We start from the raw sequence: 20681 nt of genomic DNA, 5'->3' as shown, positions 1-20681 counted from the left end.
ACGCACACACTCACTCATTCGCGCGTACACGCACACACACATGCATGCGCGCATACACACAGATGCATACATAAATACCATTAACATCTGATAAATACATACATTTACACTCACACCACAACCACACACACACACACACACACATGCTTACACCCATCTTCCTAACTAACATTAATAACTTATTGTAACTAAAGACTATTTCCAGTGTCACATTGCACGTTGTCATTACAGACATATGTATGATAAGAATATATTTTAATAATAATGAAAAAGAAAAGAAAATGAAGAATGACAGTATTGGTCTTTGCGTGTGATGCTAGTGCTCTACCAACTAAGCTATCTGGACCCTGGTGTACTTTGATGAAAATTTAAAAAAACAAACAAACAAGCAAACAAATAAACAAAAGACAACAAAATAAACACGTATTTGAAAATTTGGCCAGATAGCTCGTCCTTCAAATATCGATCGATTAAAACGACCCTCATTTTGAGTTTTTGACAAGATGATAGTCATTTTTATCGATTGAAATTTGTAGGGTGAGTTTTATGGCCAAAATTTTATATACGTTTATTTTATATTTTATATATTTTATATTATGTTTGTTGTTTGTATATCAAAGAACGGCAGAAAATCTGAAGGCAGTAATATAAAATGATGTAAAAATATCAGAGTAAAATATTCTGCAATTGAGGCAAGATGAATAGTCCTAGTTCCATCTCGGGTCCCATTGTAACAAAAGGCTTTGCGTCTTGCCTACTTCACTCGTAATAAGATAACTGTTGCTGTAACGTAATAAAAACGACCTGATGTCTCATTTGGTTGGACTCGAAGCTGCGGCTATGTGGTCTTGTGGTATAACACTCGCTTTCGGATCCGAAGGTGCTGGGTTCGAGCCTCGCTCGGCGCATAGTTGAGTCCTTGGAAAAGACTCTTTACTCACATTCTCTCACCGTACTCAGGTGTAAAATGAGTACATGGCCGTGTACAGCGTTGTCTCTGTCCGAAAAAAAAATGTAATATCGCCTAACAGGCGTCATGTTACGTCCTACATGTTAAGTGTTGCTATTGGCCAGGGACCCCTGGAGAGTCCGTTTTGTGGATATTGCGCTATATAACAGCTCAATAAAAAACAAACTGAAATCCCTCCTATTCCGGCTGAAGATTAGTTTTTTGTGGAGGCTCATCTAGTATATAATAAAGACATTGAATTGTCTCAACTATCAGGTAACCTCTGTGGTGCAATGGTGGTCCTAATAGTAGCACGTCTTACCTGTAATTAGGAGGCTTAAGGTTCGATCCCCAGTCAAGATTGGTTGATTTTTTCTTGTATTTTTTTCTCTGCTTTTCTGGTACTGTTTCATACATACATTTTCATATCTTTATCTTACATCAGTGCCTGCTCCCTAATTCGTCACTCATCTAGAGTTCCATACCATGGTGTTCTAGTCATCATCCCGGAGCCAGTGCGTGTGCGTGAGGGAATTTGGGCGGGGGTTGACCAGATTTCAGTTTCTGCGTTGTTGGGCTTAGATCAATATAAGAATGTGAAACTTACCTTCTCTATTTTGACATAAATTAAATCTATTGAACTTAGAGTTCTGTTGGCAATTTACGCCGTCTCCCATTCACACATTCGTACACACGCACCCCCCCCCCCCACACACACACACACATACATACACAGACAAGCAGTTTCGTAAATTCGAAAAAAACAAAAAAACTTCAAGAAACAGAAAAAAATTATTAGGAAAGAAATGCAAATAAAAATAAATTCAAAAGTTTGATTTCATTTACAACTTTTATTCATTTCTCTACGAAAAAAGTATCGACGGACAGGAAACAAGCTTTGATTACATCATACACTTTAATTAACTAACATCTACAGTTTTACGTTTAATATTAGTAGCATATTTAGATATTTTTGTTTTTTTTTGTTTGTTGCTTTAGGTCTCTTCCAACACAATTGAGGTTATTTGAGAGACCGCTGAAACAAAAAAAACAAGCAATCTAACAAAAATAGTACAAATGTAAATCAAAATCATAACCTAAAGATATCATAAGCTAAATTATAAATAACCAAGAACAAACAGGCAGAAGATTTACAGAAAAAAAATATCCCCTGTCAAAAATACAATCACAAACCAAAGAAGCAGGATAGGCTAGTAAAGAGAAGAAGAAACGACATCACTATCGGATCGTACACCCATGCGAACATCATAGGTATATGATTCAAGGGTGATGCTCCCATCCAACCACCCGCGCATATTTAGATAGATTAGAATTTCACAACACATTACAATCATAGAAATGCATTAACAATTAATATGGCAATGGAATTGTGAGCTGGAAAACATTCTCAATCCTAGACTTGGTCCATGTTAATAATATTTCTTCTATTTTTTAAATCTGTATTACTGGGTCAAAAGATGTGTTAAACACCATGTTAGCTTAATAATTTGTTAAGATTGAAATAAAGTAGATCAAGGTGCACATCTTATTTCAATTTAACACGCAACACGCCCCCTCAATGTGACCTTAACTGAGAAAATTAGTTTTAAAAAAGATTGTATATAAACATCATAAAATTCCTTTATAACAAATAAATACAGTAGCATATATGCTTGTGCATTGTGAATAGTATCTATCGTTTTTAGAAAATACCAAATAGATGGTTTGGATATATTTGGTGAGCTAGGTGATAGATAGGAACATAATGATTGTAATAAAACACCATACATATATTATATAAATAATGCTGCATATTATTCTGATTAAAAGAAAATAATTTGATCAGCTTTGAAACGAATGATTATAATTAGTTATATTTTTGAAAATTGGTATGTAAAACAACAAATAATCAGCAGGATTAAAAACGCTTCGGTAAATATCAAACACAGTAGTAATATTGTCTTATATGTAACCTTATTACTTAAGGCTTTTACATTAGAAAAAAAACACAAACAAACAAAAACAATACATAGATTACTACTGGGGGTCCCAATAGCTCAGTTGGTTGTGCACTCGCTTCACACGCAAAGGGACTGAGATCGATCCCGGGTGCAGTCGATATTTTTTTCTGACCCCCTTGTCCACCCAGCAGTGAAAGGAGGGTAGCTAAGTCTGTTAGATTTGGTGGAAAGTACTTTGCAATAGAATAGCATCCTATCCAAAGGGTAGCAAGCAATTGCTATTGTCCGTTTCACGCTATAGAAACCGATATAAACTCCGGCTCTATGGGCCCAATGGCTCTGAATGACTACTTTTTTTTCTTTTCGTTTTTAGATTATTACTGGTAATCATTTTGGTAATCAAACAAGGGGTATCCAATGTAAATTGGGTAGAGTGTATAATTTACAAAGCTTCAACATTTAAAACAGCGTCCATTACAAGAACCCCCCCCCCCCCTTTCCAGAGACAAAGACAAAACAAAATAAAACAAACAAAATCAACAAAAACATTTTTAAAAAAATAATAATCTTCTCCATTAAAAACTGACACGTAGGTTGCTTATTTTTCATATGATACCAATAACACATATGATAGAACCAAAGAATAAATTATTCCAGTCGGATCTTTTACTCTGAAAACTAAATATATAATAAAAAGAAAATAATTTAAAATGTCTTGGAATTGTGAGAATTACAGTTAAAAGAGAAAATACAGGCACAGAGGTGTTTATTAGTTGAGAAAAAAATGCCCACATTTACATTTGTTATTGATTTTTTTCATTAATTACTCAAAAAATTACAATACATTCAATTTAAAAATATATATAAATACATTATAAATGAAAATCAATGACATAGTTAAACAGATCAATGAGGCTCTGGTTAAAAATAAATAATAAAAGCTATCATGGTAGATAATTTATTGCCAGGTATCTAGTCTAGTCAATGGCCGAACAAACCCCGATAACTGAACTTAATTTAACAAGGAGAGATGTATATTATTCCAATGATTAAGCTCCTGATATCAGTACAAAACTAGACAACTGGCAGTAGACTATTATTAATATAAATGTTACTCATTTCCTGTAAAACAACCATATCATCACAAATGGACAAAAAGAAGATAAAACAAATATCACACGTGCAGCTTCTATTCTAAATGGTGTTGAAAACGGTATACATCTCAAAAGAGGACAAGTTGTAAATGTGGACGGAATAATGGAAATATTATTGCATAATCCTGATTGTAGATTAGAAAAGCTATCAACCTTGATGTTACTGTTACAAATAATACTTAGGTAACAGCAGTCATAACAGCAAACATTTTTGTAACTCAGAGAGATTGTCAAATTCTCACAATGATATTTACAGTTTGAGGGGAATATACATTGGAATGTGTTTAGTCGAGACATTGTCAAAACAGAGCTGCATTGATGAAGAATTCATTTTAGCTGGTGATTACTAACTGCAATGTTAAATTATATATTTATTTTATAGAGGTTAAACACAAACGGAAAATAAACCAATATATTTTTACTGACAGCTTTGTAGTCTTGTGGTGTGACATGCAGCTTTTGACTGGAGGTTTGAGCTGTGGGCTGTACAAAGGTGATTTCTTGGAAAAGGCTCTTCACTCACCATAATCAGGTGTAAACCGACTACCTTACTTTTGGCTGATAGAGATTGTTCCAAAAAAAAAAAAAAAAATTCAATGTACAATAATATAAATGATTTATCTATGAAACTCTGGTCTGGAAATTGATAAAGGAGTGAAGAGGGCATAAAGTCAGACAGTGACTTCTAATGAAAGCCATAACAAGACCATGATAAAGATAGATAAAGCTAACAGTTTTCAATATCTGCAACACAGATTATGTAACTGTCAATTTAATAGATTATCTAGTTGGCTCTAGTATCACAATGCTTGAATCGATTTTAATTATAAAATACAATCAAATTGGTTGGTTATCTATATTCAATTTTTATGACCCATACTGGGAAACGAATCAAAATCAGATTGCATAATAAAAGGTTTAAAAGTGGCAAGAGAAAGCTGCTATAAGGTCACAGTATGGAAATAATGGTTCAATCTAAAACAAATTTCTTGAATCACATTAAAGTTTTATCAGAAGGACATTAAAAATCAATTTTGAAAACTTTGCATTTCTTAGAAGGTTTTGGATCTCTGCTAGAAAAGAGTTGGTTGGGGCTTCTTGATAATCAAATATGACAAAAGATGATGATTGCATCGGATTTACAAATTATTAAATCCAAGAAAAAAAAAATCAAACCAGATCATCTCAATCAAGTATGATGAAGACGTATATTATGAAATAAAAGATCAATGCTCATGATTTTTATCATAGGAAGACATTCAGTGTGCGACAGGTTTAAAGAGTAATATCCATTTGTTGAGCAAATTGTCTTAATTAAACAAGATACAAGAATGATTCCCCTTTTGTATTGTATAAAATCGCATTCAACAATAAACATTTTGATACTGTGGTGTCGCAGTGTCTTGAAAGATATACAAAAGATATTAAAAGGCCCATGGCGGAACCAATACCAACGATCTTCCTATGATCATCGTTTAGAAATAATTCACTTGAACAGTTAAATTACAAAGTCACTAAACTTATCAGTGCATTTTTCTTTTGGTTAAGTCACAAGAGTAGAGTGGATAAAATAAAACATATTCTAAAATATTAATTTAAATTTTACTCCTAATTTACATTTATTGACATTTTCTTTTTTATTCATTCGCTCATGTAAATTTTTGATTATTAGATAAAGTAAGAAAGTATTCCAAAATGAAAAGACAACACCCCCCCCCCCCCCCCCCAAAAAAAAATAAAAAAATCGCAACTTTCTCAGGTTGTCAGATCAGTACTTGAAGAAACGTTTAAAATCAGACAAATCATTTTTTAATACATAGATTTCTGCTAACGCAATGGGCATGTAATAAAGGAATAATTTATGAAAATCACACAATGTCCTCCAAAGTTACATGGTAAAAAAGATGGAACAATGTCATAAAAAATCAATGTTTCTTTGTTTAAGTAATCCACACGGTGCAAGTGCAAACAATAAAATGAAAAGTATGAAAGTTGTCTGGACTAGTTTAAGAATATGGTATACAGGGTGACTGTTAATTCTTTTTTCGTAACCTAATAATCATATTTTACATTTGGTATGAAAAATATCAATGTACATTTACTATACTTTTAATTTTGAGCTCCTTTATATGTTTGTTTTGGGGTTATGATCTATACTGCATAAAAGCAATAAAGAAGTGAAATTATCTAATGTATTAAAATATATCATATAGTTAACAGTAATAGTAATAAACAGACGACTAACGTCCTGTAAAATTATTCAAGGTAGGTGTCAAAATAAGCATTGATCATAAATCTGAATGGCTTCATGGATTTGAAATTAATTTAAAAGCTTATGAAATCTGCAGAAGAGTATATGAAGAGAAACAAAAAAAATTGAGTCTTGGGAACAGGAAAAGATTACTCAGGATATATAAAAGGTGTGGAAATTACAACTGTTGATATTTTTAAAATTACACACTTGTGGACATAATTAATGCAACGGTTTTTAAACCTGCATTCGTTGTTTACATAAGGTGTGAACAAAAAACTGGTACCATAACTGAATAGCATTAAAAAATAATTTCATTGGCAAAGGTTTTAGTGAGTAAGAATTGATTTTCATGTATACCGCTGATCTAAGCAAGTGCTAAAGATAGCGTGTGTGGCTGATCAATGAAGCATGCAATTCTTATCTCTACCTAACATACACTCATTCACTCATTCTTTTTTTTACAAGCCATCATCATGGAAGCGCTGACAATCTGAATCAATCGTTATGTAAGAACGGATATGAAATTCTGCACAAGTCACTTTAATGAGTGGGCGTGGGTGATCTTAAATTTGAATTCACAATACTTGACGATCCAAATCTTTGACTCTCTATTATATGATTTCATTGAACAAAGATGCTGTTATTTATCTATTATGCCAAAGACTATGATCATTTTCAAATTTCAAAATACACAAAAATAACAGAGCATTAAGTTCATCATCAGATAGTCCTCCACTTGAGTAGCTTTTCTTTTCAAACCTTTTCTAGTGAAATGACCCAAGTTACTTGTTCGATCAAACATCCCAAGGAGTCATCTAATTCATGCTGAACACCCAAAGAAAAAAAGCTCTTGGTTTCTTTCTGTTGTTGTTAATCTATCCCTCTATTCATGATTATTTTGCTTTTTAACATTTAACAAATTGCAACAGACAGCTCTTCCACACATTATTCTTTGTGTTATCTTCCTTTTCAAGGAGTGCTCATTTTTTATAGCGTGAACAAATTATTGTAAGTCAGATTTTTAAATGCTATATACATATAGATTCCTTTCTATTTTCTCTTTCCAAAAAAATTATTATATAAATCATTACATAAAATGACATACAGAATGAAAATATTAAAAAATGTTGCGTTAATTGTGTCCGTAGTACAATTTAGAAAACAATATAGTATTGTAAAACATTACTATAACCCCTCTCCCCCCCCCCCCCCTCCCTACAATTCATTACACCAAATGCACGATACATATCAAAGTAGTGATAAAATCATTTGTGATACTGGCAACTCTATATAACTCCCAAAATACCACAGCCCAAGACTTACCTACTGATACAGAGGGTTTTTATTGTATTCATGACTCAATTTTGTAAAATGAATTTTGGAAAAATAAAAAAAAAACCCAAAAAAACCAAAACAACGTTAACTAAAAAAAAGTAATTCTGGGTCAGATAAAGATCATTAATTAACACTTGACCAAACCACACATGAAATGACTGAGTAGGCTTTGATGCACACTTATTAGGTCTTTATCAATTCAATTCATACTTTAAGAATATGAAAAAGAAAGGAAATGCCACAAATATTCTTTTTAGCGTTCAAAAGAAGGAAACTGAAATCAAAACAGATGAGTAAAGAAATTTACTGAAGGATTGATTTGTTCTATTTCATGATTCGATCCATTCTATATAATTTAATGAAGTAAGAATACATCTTCGCTTATTATAAGATACATAATAGAAATATTATTGTGGAAAATGACTCAAATTCAGAAGAAAGAGACAGAATATGATATATTTCATGACCTCCTGTACACAAGTAGATCATGCATATATTAAATACAGATAAATTCATTCCTTCGTACCCCTCCTGAACCCAAGAAAAGAGGTTAAAACAAAAAAGGAAACCTTAAGATACTTCAACAGCATTAAATGATTTTTGATTTGTTTGTTTGTTGCTTTAGGTCTCTTCCAACACAATTGAGGTTATATGAGAGACCGCTGAAACAAAAAAACAAGCAATCTAACAAAAATAGTACAAATGTAAATCAAAATCATAACCTAAAGATATCATAAGCTAAATTATAAATAACCAAGAACAAACAGGCAGAAGATTTACAGAAAAAAAATATCCCCTGTCAAAAATACAATCACAAACCAAAGAAGCAGGATAGGCTAGTAAAGAGAAGAAGAAACGACATCACTATCGGATCGTACACCCATGCGAACATCATAGGTATACGATTCAAGGGTGATGCTCCCATCCAACCACCAGCAAATGATTTTTGAGGTAAGTCAATGGCTTGAGTTTAAACAAGGACAACCATTTTTCTGATTTGACCGATTTCTTTGCGAAGTTGATCCTCTAGTAACTTTCTTTTGCCCTCCATAACTGTTTTCATATTGCTGATGCTCTCGTGTACAGTAGCAAATCCTTCCCTGCATTCCCTCTTCAGTCGTGAAATGTCATCAGAGTGTTTATGAAGTGCCTTTTCCATCTTTGTTAACAGTTTGTTTTCCATTGACTGTCAAGGATGGAAGAGACATAAAGCATTAACTCTCATTTATAAATATAAATCAAATAATTCTAAGTCATCAGAAGGACAGTCAGGATATGGAATGGAAAAAGAGTTTTATGGTTGCAGAAGTTCAATTAGCACATGAAAAGTACTCGGTAGGATCTAAAACTCCAATTCTTTAGTAGATAGTGATGAGTTAACAATTACGTTCCAGAAATCTAAATTATCGACCAATGATGAAGAGGAAAACCAGGATCTGTCCTCTGATGTCACTGCACGATGTTGGGTGCTAGAATTGTTAACATACTAGTAATAAGTATGGCTCTCAAACGATATGCAACATTGGTACCGCTGATCTAAGCAAGTGCTAAAGATAGCGTGTGTGGCTGACATGATCAATGAAGCATGTAATTCTTATCTCCACCTAACATACACTCATTCTTTTGTTTACAAGCCATCATCATGGAAGTGCCGACAATCTGAATTGATCATTACAAGAGAATTCTGCACACGTCACTTCAATGAGTGGGCATGGGTGATCTAAAATTTGCATTCACAATATTTATCTATTATGCCAAAGACAAAAATAACAGAGCATTTTGAAAATAATTCTTTTATCAAAACAATCCTTATGGAAGAAATTTTATTGGAGAGAGAAAATATCAATGTAACAACATAAAGATTTTTTTAAAAAAGAAAAAAAATAATTATTGCATTCACAATTTGAGGTTGAACATTAATCTGGAGTAAACAAATACACTTGATTTATTCATAACTTACTGATTGGGCGTCATTCAAATAATTTCTCATTTCCATCAAGGCTTCCTCTAATTTCTGTACCCTTGCATCTGTGACGTACTGGCCTTCATCAATCTTTTTGATAATTTTCTCCTTGAAAAATAAAATTTTAATAATTGTGTGATTACTAAAGATGAAACCCTCAGATCGATTTATACTGCTCTTGCAAAACTCAACAATAAATCTAAATGACTTTATTTAGTGAATCAAAAAAAGAAAATTGTGATTGATCAAATTTCAAATGGGTAGAACCTATTGCAAATGTATCAAGGCAATGGAGCATAAAGAGATTTTATGAGCGCAAAAATACATTTATATCTACTTCTCTATATCTATAGCTTCTATATTAAAATTGTATATATGCTTTCAGAAACAATTTAGCAAATTTGATTTTTAAAAGGAACATAATTTAATAGGCAATATGATACTATAAAATCACTTAATTGGTACATTTTAGCAGAGATCTGTCCAATTAGACGGTATTCCAATTAACCAATTAAGTGAAAAGCCCAAGCTATAAAAATACAACCATTAGCTCATTAAGTATGTCAAATAATCAAGAAATCGTTACTTGTGGACAAGACATGCCAAATACTTCTCTGTTGTTTGTCTAGATTTTAAGTGATGCATTAATGTTTTCTATGTTGTTGTTACAGGCTGAAGAAGGGATTTGAGCCCCAAACCTTCCGTGTTTGGTGTAATGTTCTTTTTTGAAGCTGTTATATTCACTTTTGTTTATAACTTACAAAATCATGAAGTTAAAAATGTCATGGAGTAGATTACTTGCAATTATTTATCATCAGTTTCAAATGTCTTTATCAAAGGGCTTTACCATTGCAAGTTCGTGGCTTGCTTCACTTTTGTCAATAGCACTTTGTAATCTTTGCTCTGATCTTTCCCTCTCAGCATCAAGATTGGTCTGTGTGTTCATTATCATCGTTTTCAGCTCATCGATCAACTGCTTTGTTTTTGCATCGATCATCGTCATCTGTGAATTGGTATCACCTTCCATGTGCTGCATTTTCATCCTGTGTTCTCCACTGCTTCTTTCAATATTGCTATTCAGAGTTACAAGCTGTAGATAATAAGATAAAGAAATATAAGAATAAGCTTAGGTAGCAATTTATGTTAGGTAAGAAGTATAAAATAGATTTTCTTTTTCAACGTTGCTCCATTTCTTTGTAGCAATCTTCCTCTGCTGATAGATTTTTTTTTTCAATGCATTGTAGGTCTGGGACGCTGGGTGTATTTGATTTGAGGGAAAAAATACTTTGAAAACAAAACCTTATTCCTAGAGAGGCAAGCACTCATTAGTGGCCATTTACTGTGACAGGAAACATGATAAATTTAAAAATTTCTAATTCATGAATTTCTCTGTTCAAATGAAATATGCAGGAAATCTTATCAAAATGTCAGTTAGTATATTGTGCATCAAGTCTGTACCATACATTCCTGACATATGACTGAGGGGCACAGTGTCATGTCTTGTTAAGAGTCAATAATTTTGAGCATGGTTAATTACTGAGTGGATGCTATTATTAACCTCAAAACTCTCACTCTGGCATTGTATCCTTTGGTAAAGCACTTTAGACTCTCTTATCTAACTTATGTCTAAATTCCATTACAAAAATAAAGATGCCTAAAGTCTGGTGGAGGAATAAATGAAACATTTTGAAGTACATTGAGTATGGTGAAAGTATGGAAACAAGCTACGTAAATGTGCACATTATTGACTAACCTGTGCTTCTAAGCCGTGCATTCTATCCATCATACGATTTTGCATTTCTTGCTGTTGATGGGACAGCTGTTTGATAGACTCAAAGCAAGACCTTACATCACCACCAAGTTTTGAGATAGCAGAATCACATCTCACAATTCTACCTCGAAGATCTGTAAGTGACTGAACGTGATGAACTTCCAAATTTTTGACAGCATTATTTGTTCCCACATGAGCAGTATCTCTTGATTTGATTGATCCTTCTATTGCCTGTTAAAAGAATAAAAGTGTGTTAGGTATTTACCATAAAAAGAAGAATTTATTGAGTCAGGGATATTTGTTATCATAATTCATGTGAAGTGAGTGCTCTCTACCAACTGAGTTTCCATCCAGGATCCTGCCATTTATGTCCATGCTGTGGGCAAGAACCCGAGACGGCAGAGCATCTAGTCGAAAGGTGTGTTGTGACGATGCTACCCGGCGGGTTCGCGACGGTGCATGAATGCGGACCGGACTTTGCTGATTGGGTCGATCGTCATAACATAGTCGTGTGAACCATAAGAGGCTGCTGCCATTTATGTGTGAGTGCGTGTAAGCGTAATTTGCAAAAGTCTTCATTCTTGATCCGACCACACTAGCAGCAACATAATGTCAGTAAAAATGTCTGTGGCCAAGCATTACATTGTCTTATTTTGTAACATAGACAAGCAAATTTGAACATGGTCAATTAGTGGGCAGGTAACAATGATCAGAGAAATCTGACTGTGGATTTATGCATGGCACTTAAAACATATTATCAGCAATTACAAGAGATGTGAATGAACATGTCTCTAGCTTTAGAGAGTGACAGATATTTTAGATGTGCTAGTACCAAAAAGGGAGTCTATCCGACAACTTGTACTCTTTGAAATGGACATTTGATAAATATGGTTTGGTGGAACAAATGAAGCATTGTAGGGCACAATGATCATTGAATCAGTTGTAATGTGTGATATACATGTTCATATTTATTCATCTATAAATGTTCATATTTAATCATCTTGCTCTTGATCAACTTAGTCTAAATACCCGTTCTGCCTACCAGAGGGCATTAAAGCGATTACCATTGTACTTCTAATTTTCCTTGTTTTTGGGGGATATATCTGTCATGACAGTTTTTTTGCATCGCTTGCGGCCGCAAAAAATGGCAACAAATCGCTGATTTGCATTGCGGCCCCAAAATTTGCAATTTTTTGCAAATTTTTGCAAATTTTCGAGATTTTGCCCCCCCCCCCCCCCCCCCCAAAAAAAAAAAAAAAACCATTAAAAATCATTTAGTGGGACCAAGTGATGATAATCTTCTGCAGATTTTTTCATAAATGTACCATTGTTTTTGTCATGTCAAACATTTTCTGCTAAGTGGTAGTTCATGAAAAAAAAATGCCTTCTATCATTTTTGACACCTCTGCTCAGTTGCATGAATTTTTGTGACACTCCTTTATTTATGACGTTAGTCTAGACACACTGACACCAAATGTCAAGAGTAGCGCAAGACACATGGTGGCCATGGATGAGAAGATGATCGGAAGGGAAGGGGATGGAGCAAATGGGTGTAAATATTTATGTACCTTTTACTTTTAGCTGTAGCATGATAGTACATTTGGCGATTTTATAAGTTTTATAAGCCTGTCTTTTTTTTTTCTTCCTTTTTGATTTTTTTGTTTTGTTTTTGTTTGATTGTTCTGAATTTGTTAATAGTATTCAATACAACTTGTGTCTAATTATAAAACAATTATTAAAAAATAAATTCATCAATTCTCTCTCTCACTCTCTCTCTCTCTCTCTCTCTCTCTCTCTCTCTCTCTCTCTCTCTCTCTCTCTCTCTCTCTCCCTCTCTCTCTCTCTCTCTCTCTCTCTCTCTCTCCATCTATCTATCTATCTCTCTCTCTCTTTCTTTCTCTCTCATATCCATATTTCTCTCTCAGCCACCCTTCAATCTTCATATTATGTTTATAGATATCATTTGGTAATAGAGAGATAATAAGTTAGGCTGATCAATTTAGGAAACGAGTGTTTAAAAGCTGATTTAAATTTGATTTGTTGATGGAATATGTTTTGCAATTAATTAAAGATTCTTATTTATAAGCTGCATCATCACAAGGTTTCAACAATACAGACACTAACCGGGTTTGTTATGTAAAAACAAATACCTCCTGGTCTTTTGGCCAAAAGTTTATCATAATTACTTGATATAGTGGGTGGCATTATAGGCCTCTAAAATGTTTAATTGGAAATGACAATTCATTAAATTTTATTTGCAAAAGGTCAGGATGTGTCTAATGATCAGAAGTGCTTTAGGACTAATAATATATTAAATAACTATGAATAGCTATGTTATATTTGCATTAGATTTGGGTTTGACTGACGGGCCGGTAGATTTTCCTCCTTTTTGACAAATTTTCATTATCATCACTGGGGGACCTGTGCTTGTGTCAGGATGAAACAGTTAGATAATCTCAAAATAAGTATACTGATAGCGTGTTCTTCCTTTTTCTTGGGTACTTTAATTGTAATTCTAGAACTTTTTACTAGATCCCATTTTCTTCCTTTTCACTGGCGCTGCTATGACCTTATATTTGTTGCAAGCGCCATGAAACCCTTAAACACAAACAAATACCTTTCTCTTTCATGAACGAATTATGGGTTTTTAGGAAAATTAATCGCAACTTTTTGCAAAATTTTTGAATTTTTTTTGCAAATTTTGCTGTTTTTAGCTTGCAAAATTTGGGATTTTTTTTTGCAAAAAAACGCCATGTCATATATATTCTTTGACATCTATATAATTTCAATTAATTAATTATGATGGGTTTCAAATTTATATTGTTGAATCGAACAATATATTGATCATGAATTTTTGTCAATCTCCGAAGTGTCTGGAAACTGTAAATCCAATATTGCCTACAATAATAAGTATAATACGCATTACAGATTATTGTGATCTCTTTGTAAAACCAATTCATTATAAGAAATGGTGTTACATCATTTTGTAGTAGCGAAATAGAGACTAACTCTTTATTTCTTACAGGTCTGACGAATTTGTGTTGAAAAAAAAATTAATAAAACACAGATTTTAGTAAGATAATTATAAATTTCTATTATTTACACAATAACGGACAGAATATTTCCCTGTGGATTTTTCATTTACAATAAATTAATCAAGTAAATATTCTTTTTTTCTTCTTCTCATATTCATGTCTAAGTCTTTATATGGGGGAATCGGTCTAATCAACTGATTTTTTTTTCAGGCTATATTTATGGATTTAACCATTACTTCCAAGTTGATTAATTTATATTATAACACTCACAACAATTTGATTGGCATATTTTACACACTCACGGCAATATCTCCATTTAACTTGTTGACAACAGCTGTTATAGTCCGAATGTGTTCTTGCAAAAGACCCCTGGCCTGTTTCTCTTCATTCCAAGTTCCTTGTGTAAAGTTCAAACTGTCAATAACATCTTCTTTAATCTTGAAAGCTTTGTCAATGAGATTCTGATCAATAGAGATGTAAATATATTTTATTTTAATAAAATAAATAATGCAAATGACACAAGTTTATTTAGTCGTCACAATCAAGTGAACTGCACTTAGCAGAACTTGTTTTTAATGGAATCTGTATGACAGTAAGCTCAATGATAATACAAATGTTGGTTAGTTGCATTAGTCCCTCAGGACCTTTATTCCTGGTTTCATGTGAGGATAGATAAAGAATAAAACGGACGTTCACAAATGCTACCCTTTGAATAGGACGTAGTTCAGACTAGTTTGTAAATAACAGTCAGATACCCAATCACTGCGTGATGGACAGGAATGAGATAAAACGGAATCTATCAAAGTATAGGATTTGGTGAAGTTTGGGTCAGGTGTTCTACCGATTGAGCTACAGGATCTTCATAGTTTATTGGGAATGCTTTGTGATAAAATAGAAAATATCCAAGCAACTTCGAAATATAGCATTTTCCGTCTTGGATAAAAATTTTGAATAATATCAACAACAAAAAAAGATTTAATTAAAAAGCAAATAATAGAAATGCTAAGATAAATTACAATGTTGGCGTTTATATATGTAATCTTTATTTCATATAATGTGCATTACAAGCATTTTTTCTTGTTTTGTTTGTATTTTCAATAAATTATAGAGTACATAAACGCCCACAAAGCAGATTAAGAAAGGTAAAATGAAAAAAAGCTTGTAGGGAAACTCATTTTTAAAAAAAATTTATAAAATTCATCATAAAATGTTCATTTTGTAAACTACGCCTTTAAAATCTGAATAAATACAAAAGGAGATCATATATATATATACAATATTGGAGTCAGTCGACAATGTTTCAGGCCCATTGTTACTATCAAAATGTCGAGCACTATTCATACTATATGATCTTTAATATACAACACGTTTTTTTTTTTTCAAATTAATGTTCCGCTTATGGACCAACACATCTTTAAAATAGGTACCACAAAAAAAAACCCCCAAAAAAATATCATTTTCGTGGAAGAAAAAACCCCCATTTGCATCAAGAAAATTACTTTTTTTCAAACCAGGACATTCAATCATTGATACTTCAGCCAAAAGTTAGTATAATCTAAAAGAGCACGGTTTCAGCTTTATTTCTATACCACTCCAACAATTCAAAAATTGGCATTAAATATAGCAAAATGTTGATATGAAATTTTACAGGAGTGAAAATAAATGAACATTGTATTGATATAACATTTAAACCAAGTCTGTCAAAAGACAATCATCTTATCTCTATGTAACTAATTTGTTTTATTGAGGGTTGCTTTATGACCAAGGTATCGCAATTTAAGAAAAGCTCGACAAATTCTTGTTTTCATCTTTGACTGTGATCGAAATTTTGTCACTTGGTCGGAGCATGTAACAGCTGACTAGTTGCAATGAGACTGAGGTCTAAATGATTTTACAAGAAACAGAATAAAGTTCACGAAAACCACATGAATACCTTATACAAGTATCATCATATTTAATGCTTGAGAGAGAGAGAGAGAGAGAGAGAGAGAGAGAGAGAGAGAGAGAGAGAGAGAGAGAGAGAGAGAGAGAGTAAAAAAGAATAAACCCGATCAATATTATTATTTCAATTGATAATTCGAGTCAGTAAGTGAGTGTGTTTGATGGAACAGCCAAAGAAACCCTAGTAGTTTTTTTTTTTTGGTTTTCAAAAAACCTATAATTTTTAGGATGATTTTCCATCCTTGGCTTTTGTTGAACAGTGTTGATTATATCAATTTATCATTCTGTGTTATTTCAAATTTGATTTGTCTCTTGATGTCTCTGTATTGCAAAACAAAAAAAAATCGTAATTGAATTTAGCCACTGTGTACTTATGCTGGCCTGATAACCCAAATTGTTATGGGCTCATTATTTTAATGGAAATAATCTCAAACCAACGCAAAATATTTGCCATTAAAACAATGTTAAATCAACCCCACAATTGCATTCGGTTATCATACCTGAAGATATGTGCACACAGAATTTCGAGATAATTAAATTCATTGCATCCATTTTGTTGCTATGACAAACAGATTGTTTTTGCCATCACGACTTAGTAATCAGTTACACATTTTAAAGACTTTTGGTGTCAAGGAAGTAATTATGTCGTTTTAAAAATAATTGCATAGGACTGTCCGCTGCTAATAGTTTAGGAATAGTCAAAAGACAAATGAGGTTCACCCAAATGTGTTAGAAAACTGAAGAAGCATTGCCATTGTGTCTTTGAGGGAAATTGGCACTCACAATTAATATAATTTGGTGTAATGGACCCCCCCCCCCCCCCCAAATAAATAAAATAAAAATAAATAAAAACAAAACAGAAAAGTGCCATTAAAAAGAGAAAAAAATTGTCTGGTGCTTTCACGATAGTCAGTGTGTAAGAAAAGTGCAACTTAAAAATGGCTTATGAAGCAGATTATGTGCAGAAGGTAAATAATCATTCCTTGCACCATCAAGACTGGATCAACATGAAAAATGGGGTGTTGATTTTTTTTTTTAAATTTTAATCAAAGTGATGGATATTTAAGAAGAGAATAGAAACAAAGATATGCATGTTTTTTACTGCTTTGGTAACGCTTAGGTTACCTCTTAAGCAAAGCGAGTTAATCAAACATGATTAGGTGGCTAGTCTTTAATGTATGGAAGACAGTACTTTATTTCATGCTAGCATCCCATCTAAAGGGTAGCAAACCTAAACGACTTGGGGGTGGTAGGAGGTTGAGGCCACTTAAAATGTCACACCTGCTGGGCACAGGCAAATAGAGGGAAGCACTCAAGGAATATATATATATATATATATATATATATATATATATATATATATATATATATATATATATATATATATATTTATATAGATTTATATAATATAGAGAGAAATGGTTTACAATGGAAAAATCATCCTCCATAAAAGGAAAACACAATTTACTGTACCCTCTTGGTTAAGGATCCCTGAGAGGGCCAAGACAAAACCAAGCAATATCATTCCCAGACAAGTCCATAAAGCAGCATGGAAATGAAAACAGGCGTGGGGGAAAACAAAGACAGGATGACTTAGGATGATATTAGTTTTTTAGGAGTTTGATTTATCATCTTGTGCTGCTGGTTCGAACATTGTGCATACTATTCATGATTAATGTCATAGTGAAGTATGAGAAGAAAATATTGACTCTAACAATCATTTAAGAGCTTTATAAATTGAGCAGGTCTAATTTCCAATAACATGTGATATTTTTCCTCTATCTGCATTATTTCGTGAGCTATTAAATCTCTTATGCATTTTGCTCGTAATTATAGCTATATTTATGGGAATGCACAGAATTGTGTGTTTCCTAATGTTCACTTCTTTATTTTGTAAAGACCATTATAAAAAAATGTCTGGAAAAATCTGGACCTCTTCCCGGAAGTACTGCCGTCTGGTTGGCGTGAATTATATATCAATTTGTATGATCATTGTCTTTGTTTTTAACATATGGAATATGCTATTTCGTTGGTGACCAAAACAATTACTTTCAGGAGTGTTTTTTCTTTTTATTTCGACCAACTGTAGACCATGGAAACGTTTTCTGTATAGATCAAATCTTGTTATCTTTCATTTTTCTAGTCACTATTCTGTAAAATTAAGTTTCACAAGAAAAATAAACTCTTTAGGTTTTTATTTACTTCACGTCAAAGTTGGAATATTTACTTACATCAATTGGCAAACAAAACAATTCTTAAAAAATGAATTTGTTCTCATTGTATTATTTATGTATGGATTTTCAAAGTTAAAAAAAAAGTTTTCCATGACTATCAGAATACTTTATGACTGTAGTAAGAGACACCTCTTTTGACTATTTATAAATTTCCTCTTGTGACCTATTTAAAGACACATGGACGACCTTTTTTCATTAATCAATAAAGGTTATGAAGAAGAAGAAGAAGAAGAAGAAGAAGAAGAAGAAGAAGAAGAAGAAGAAGAAGAAGAAGAAGAAGAAGAAGAAGAAGAAGAAGAAGAAGAAGAAGAAGAAGAAGAAGAAGAAAAAGAAGAAGAAGAAGAAGGAAGAGGAGGAGCAGGAGGGAAAAAAAGATGATGAAGAGGAGGAGGGAAAAGAGGAGGAAGTGAATAAGAAGAAAAGGAAGAAGAAGAAGAAGAAGAAGAAGAAGAAGAAGAAGAAGAAGAAGAAGAAGAAGATGACGATGATGATAATAATAATGATGATGACGATATTAATAATGTTAGTAATAATAATGAGGAAGAACTTACTTGCGTGTTTCGCTCTTGCATTGAGACACGCTCCTCCAAATTTATAACACGAGAAGGAATATCTGTTCCTCTTATAGCCTCAAGGGGAATAATAGCTTCTTGAACTGGAACTGGAATTGATCTCGGAGAACCAACTGAGATTGCATTGTATTCATGTGTCGTGTCATAGGGTGCCCTGAGGGCAGGGAGATTATTACGTCTCAATGACATTTGTTCACTCTGAAATGGAATAAGATAGTTTAACCATTTTGTTGATGCTGTTGTATTAGTATTAGGTATTTGGTATTGTTTTGTTTTAGTACCAATGCTTACTTAGCGGTTTTTGAATAAAAACAATTTCCTTTAATCTAAATTATTGTGTTGAGACTCTTTTTAAAAGGGAGACGGGCTTTGGTGTGAGAAAAGATCTTTTTTTTTTGCCAGTTAAAAGAATGAGTGTAAAGCAGTGTATGTATATTAACATCATAAGTAAAATAAATATCAAAACCCCGCGCTATCAATATCAATCTTCAGACATTTTTATAATAGAATATGGACACACACTGTCATTCAATTTTAAAATCATTATCATAATTATTATATGACCCCGTAGGTCGTGAAGAAACTAAAACAGTTCGGTTAGACTAAGATAACCCTTTTGCTTCAAAACTATAAACACGCAAATAATTTGAACTACGGATATGATACAGTACAGAGGCTTGTTTTGACCGACTGTACTGTGTAGTCCGACGACTACGTCTACGTGATTGTGGTACGATTAAATTGGTAAATAATGCCTTTCCAGTTATTATCGAGCAAAAGTACTAGATATAAACTATTTCGTAGTTGAAAATATTTATCTTACCTCTATTTAAACAGAAGTTTCGCCGATGTTTATTGAACGAATAAATCTAAGATAATGCTGAAAATAGTGGTGACTGTTGCTAGATCGCCGCAGCCATATGTAAACAATTTTTCCAGTATCGAAAATGTCGTTATTGCGCGAGAGGTTCGTTTAAATAGACAAACCGGCAATCTCTCACTTTTCTCAAGATACAGTTTAAAACTGTTGTTTTTGTTGTTGTTGTTGTTGTTGTTGTTGTTGTTGTTGTTGTTGTTGTTGTTGTTTTAATCGTTTATGTTGTTGATGAGGATGTAGTTTGATTCCATTGGGTTTTTTTCTTGTTATTTTATGGTTGTTGTGTTAATGCCGATGTTTTTGTTTATGATATCATTGAGAGAAAAAATTAAAGTGAGTAGATGGGACTCATATATAAGGGAATAACACAAAACAAACAACGTTTCGGCCCTTGGCCATCGTAGGAGACAGTAAACACAAACACAAATATGTACATTTACAAAATATCACATTTTGTCAAATGTGGAAATAAAGTTAATGTGAGGAAAGGGCGTCGAGTGTGGATGCAAGAAGAGGCGCGAGATCAGGAGAGAGAGAGAGAGAGAGAGAGAGAGAGAGAGAGAGAGAGGGGGGGGGGGAGAAAGAATGAGAGAGAGAGAGAGGAGAGAGAGAGAGAGGGGGGGAATGGAGAGGAT

At 33.0% G+C, this 20681-nt stretch overlaps 1 protein-coding gene across 1 annotated transcript; it reads right to left on the bottom strand.

The window, feature by feature from the left end:
* Positions 1-1780: 1780 nt before the first annotated feature.
* LOC144965850 (protein FAM81A-like) lies at positions 1781-20109 on the bottom strand. The gene is made up of 8 exons (XM_078901635.1): positions 19993-20109; positions 19149-19367; positions 14725-14883; positions 11370-11618; positions 10464-10706; positions 9614-9724; positions 8376-8839; positions 1781-2046 (listed from the first exon to the last, which is right to left on the bottom strand). Exons 2-7 carry the CDS (start codon positions 19356-19358, stop codon positions 8624-8626), a joined length of 1188 nt encoding a protein of 395 aa, XP_078757761.1. The 5' UTR covers positions 19359-19367; positions 19993-20109; the 3' UTR covers positions 1781-2046; positions 8376-8623.
* Positions 20110-20681: the final 572 nt, after the last annotated feature.

Source organism: Berghia stephanieae, chromosome 2 (assembly GCF_034508935.2).
Source record: "Berghia stephanieae isolate SIO BIC M18660-M18661 chromosome 2, UCSD_Bste_1.3, whole genome shotgun sequence".
Taxonomy (NCBI): Eukaryota; Metazoa; Mollusca; class Gastropoda; order Nudibranchia; family Aeolidiidae; genus Berghia; species Berghia stephanieae.
Note: the sequence above shows the minus strand (reverse complement) of the source record. Positions and strands in the feature narration are given on the sequence as shown.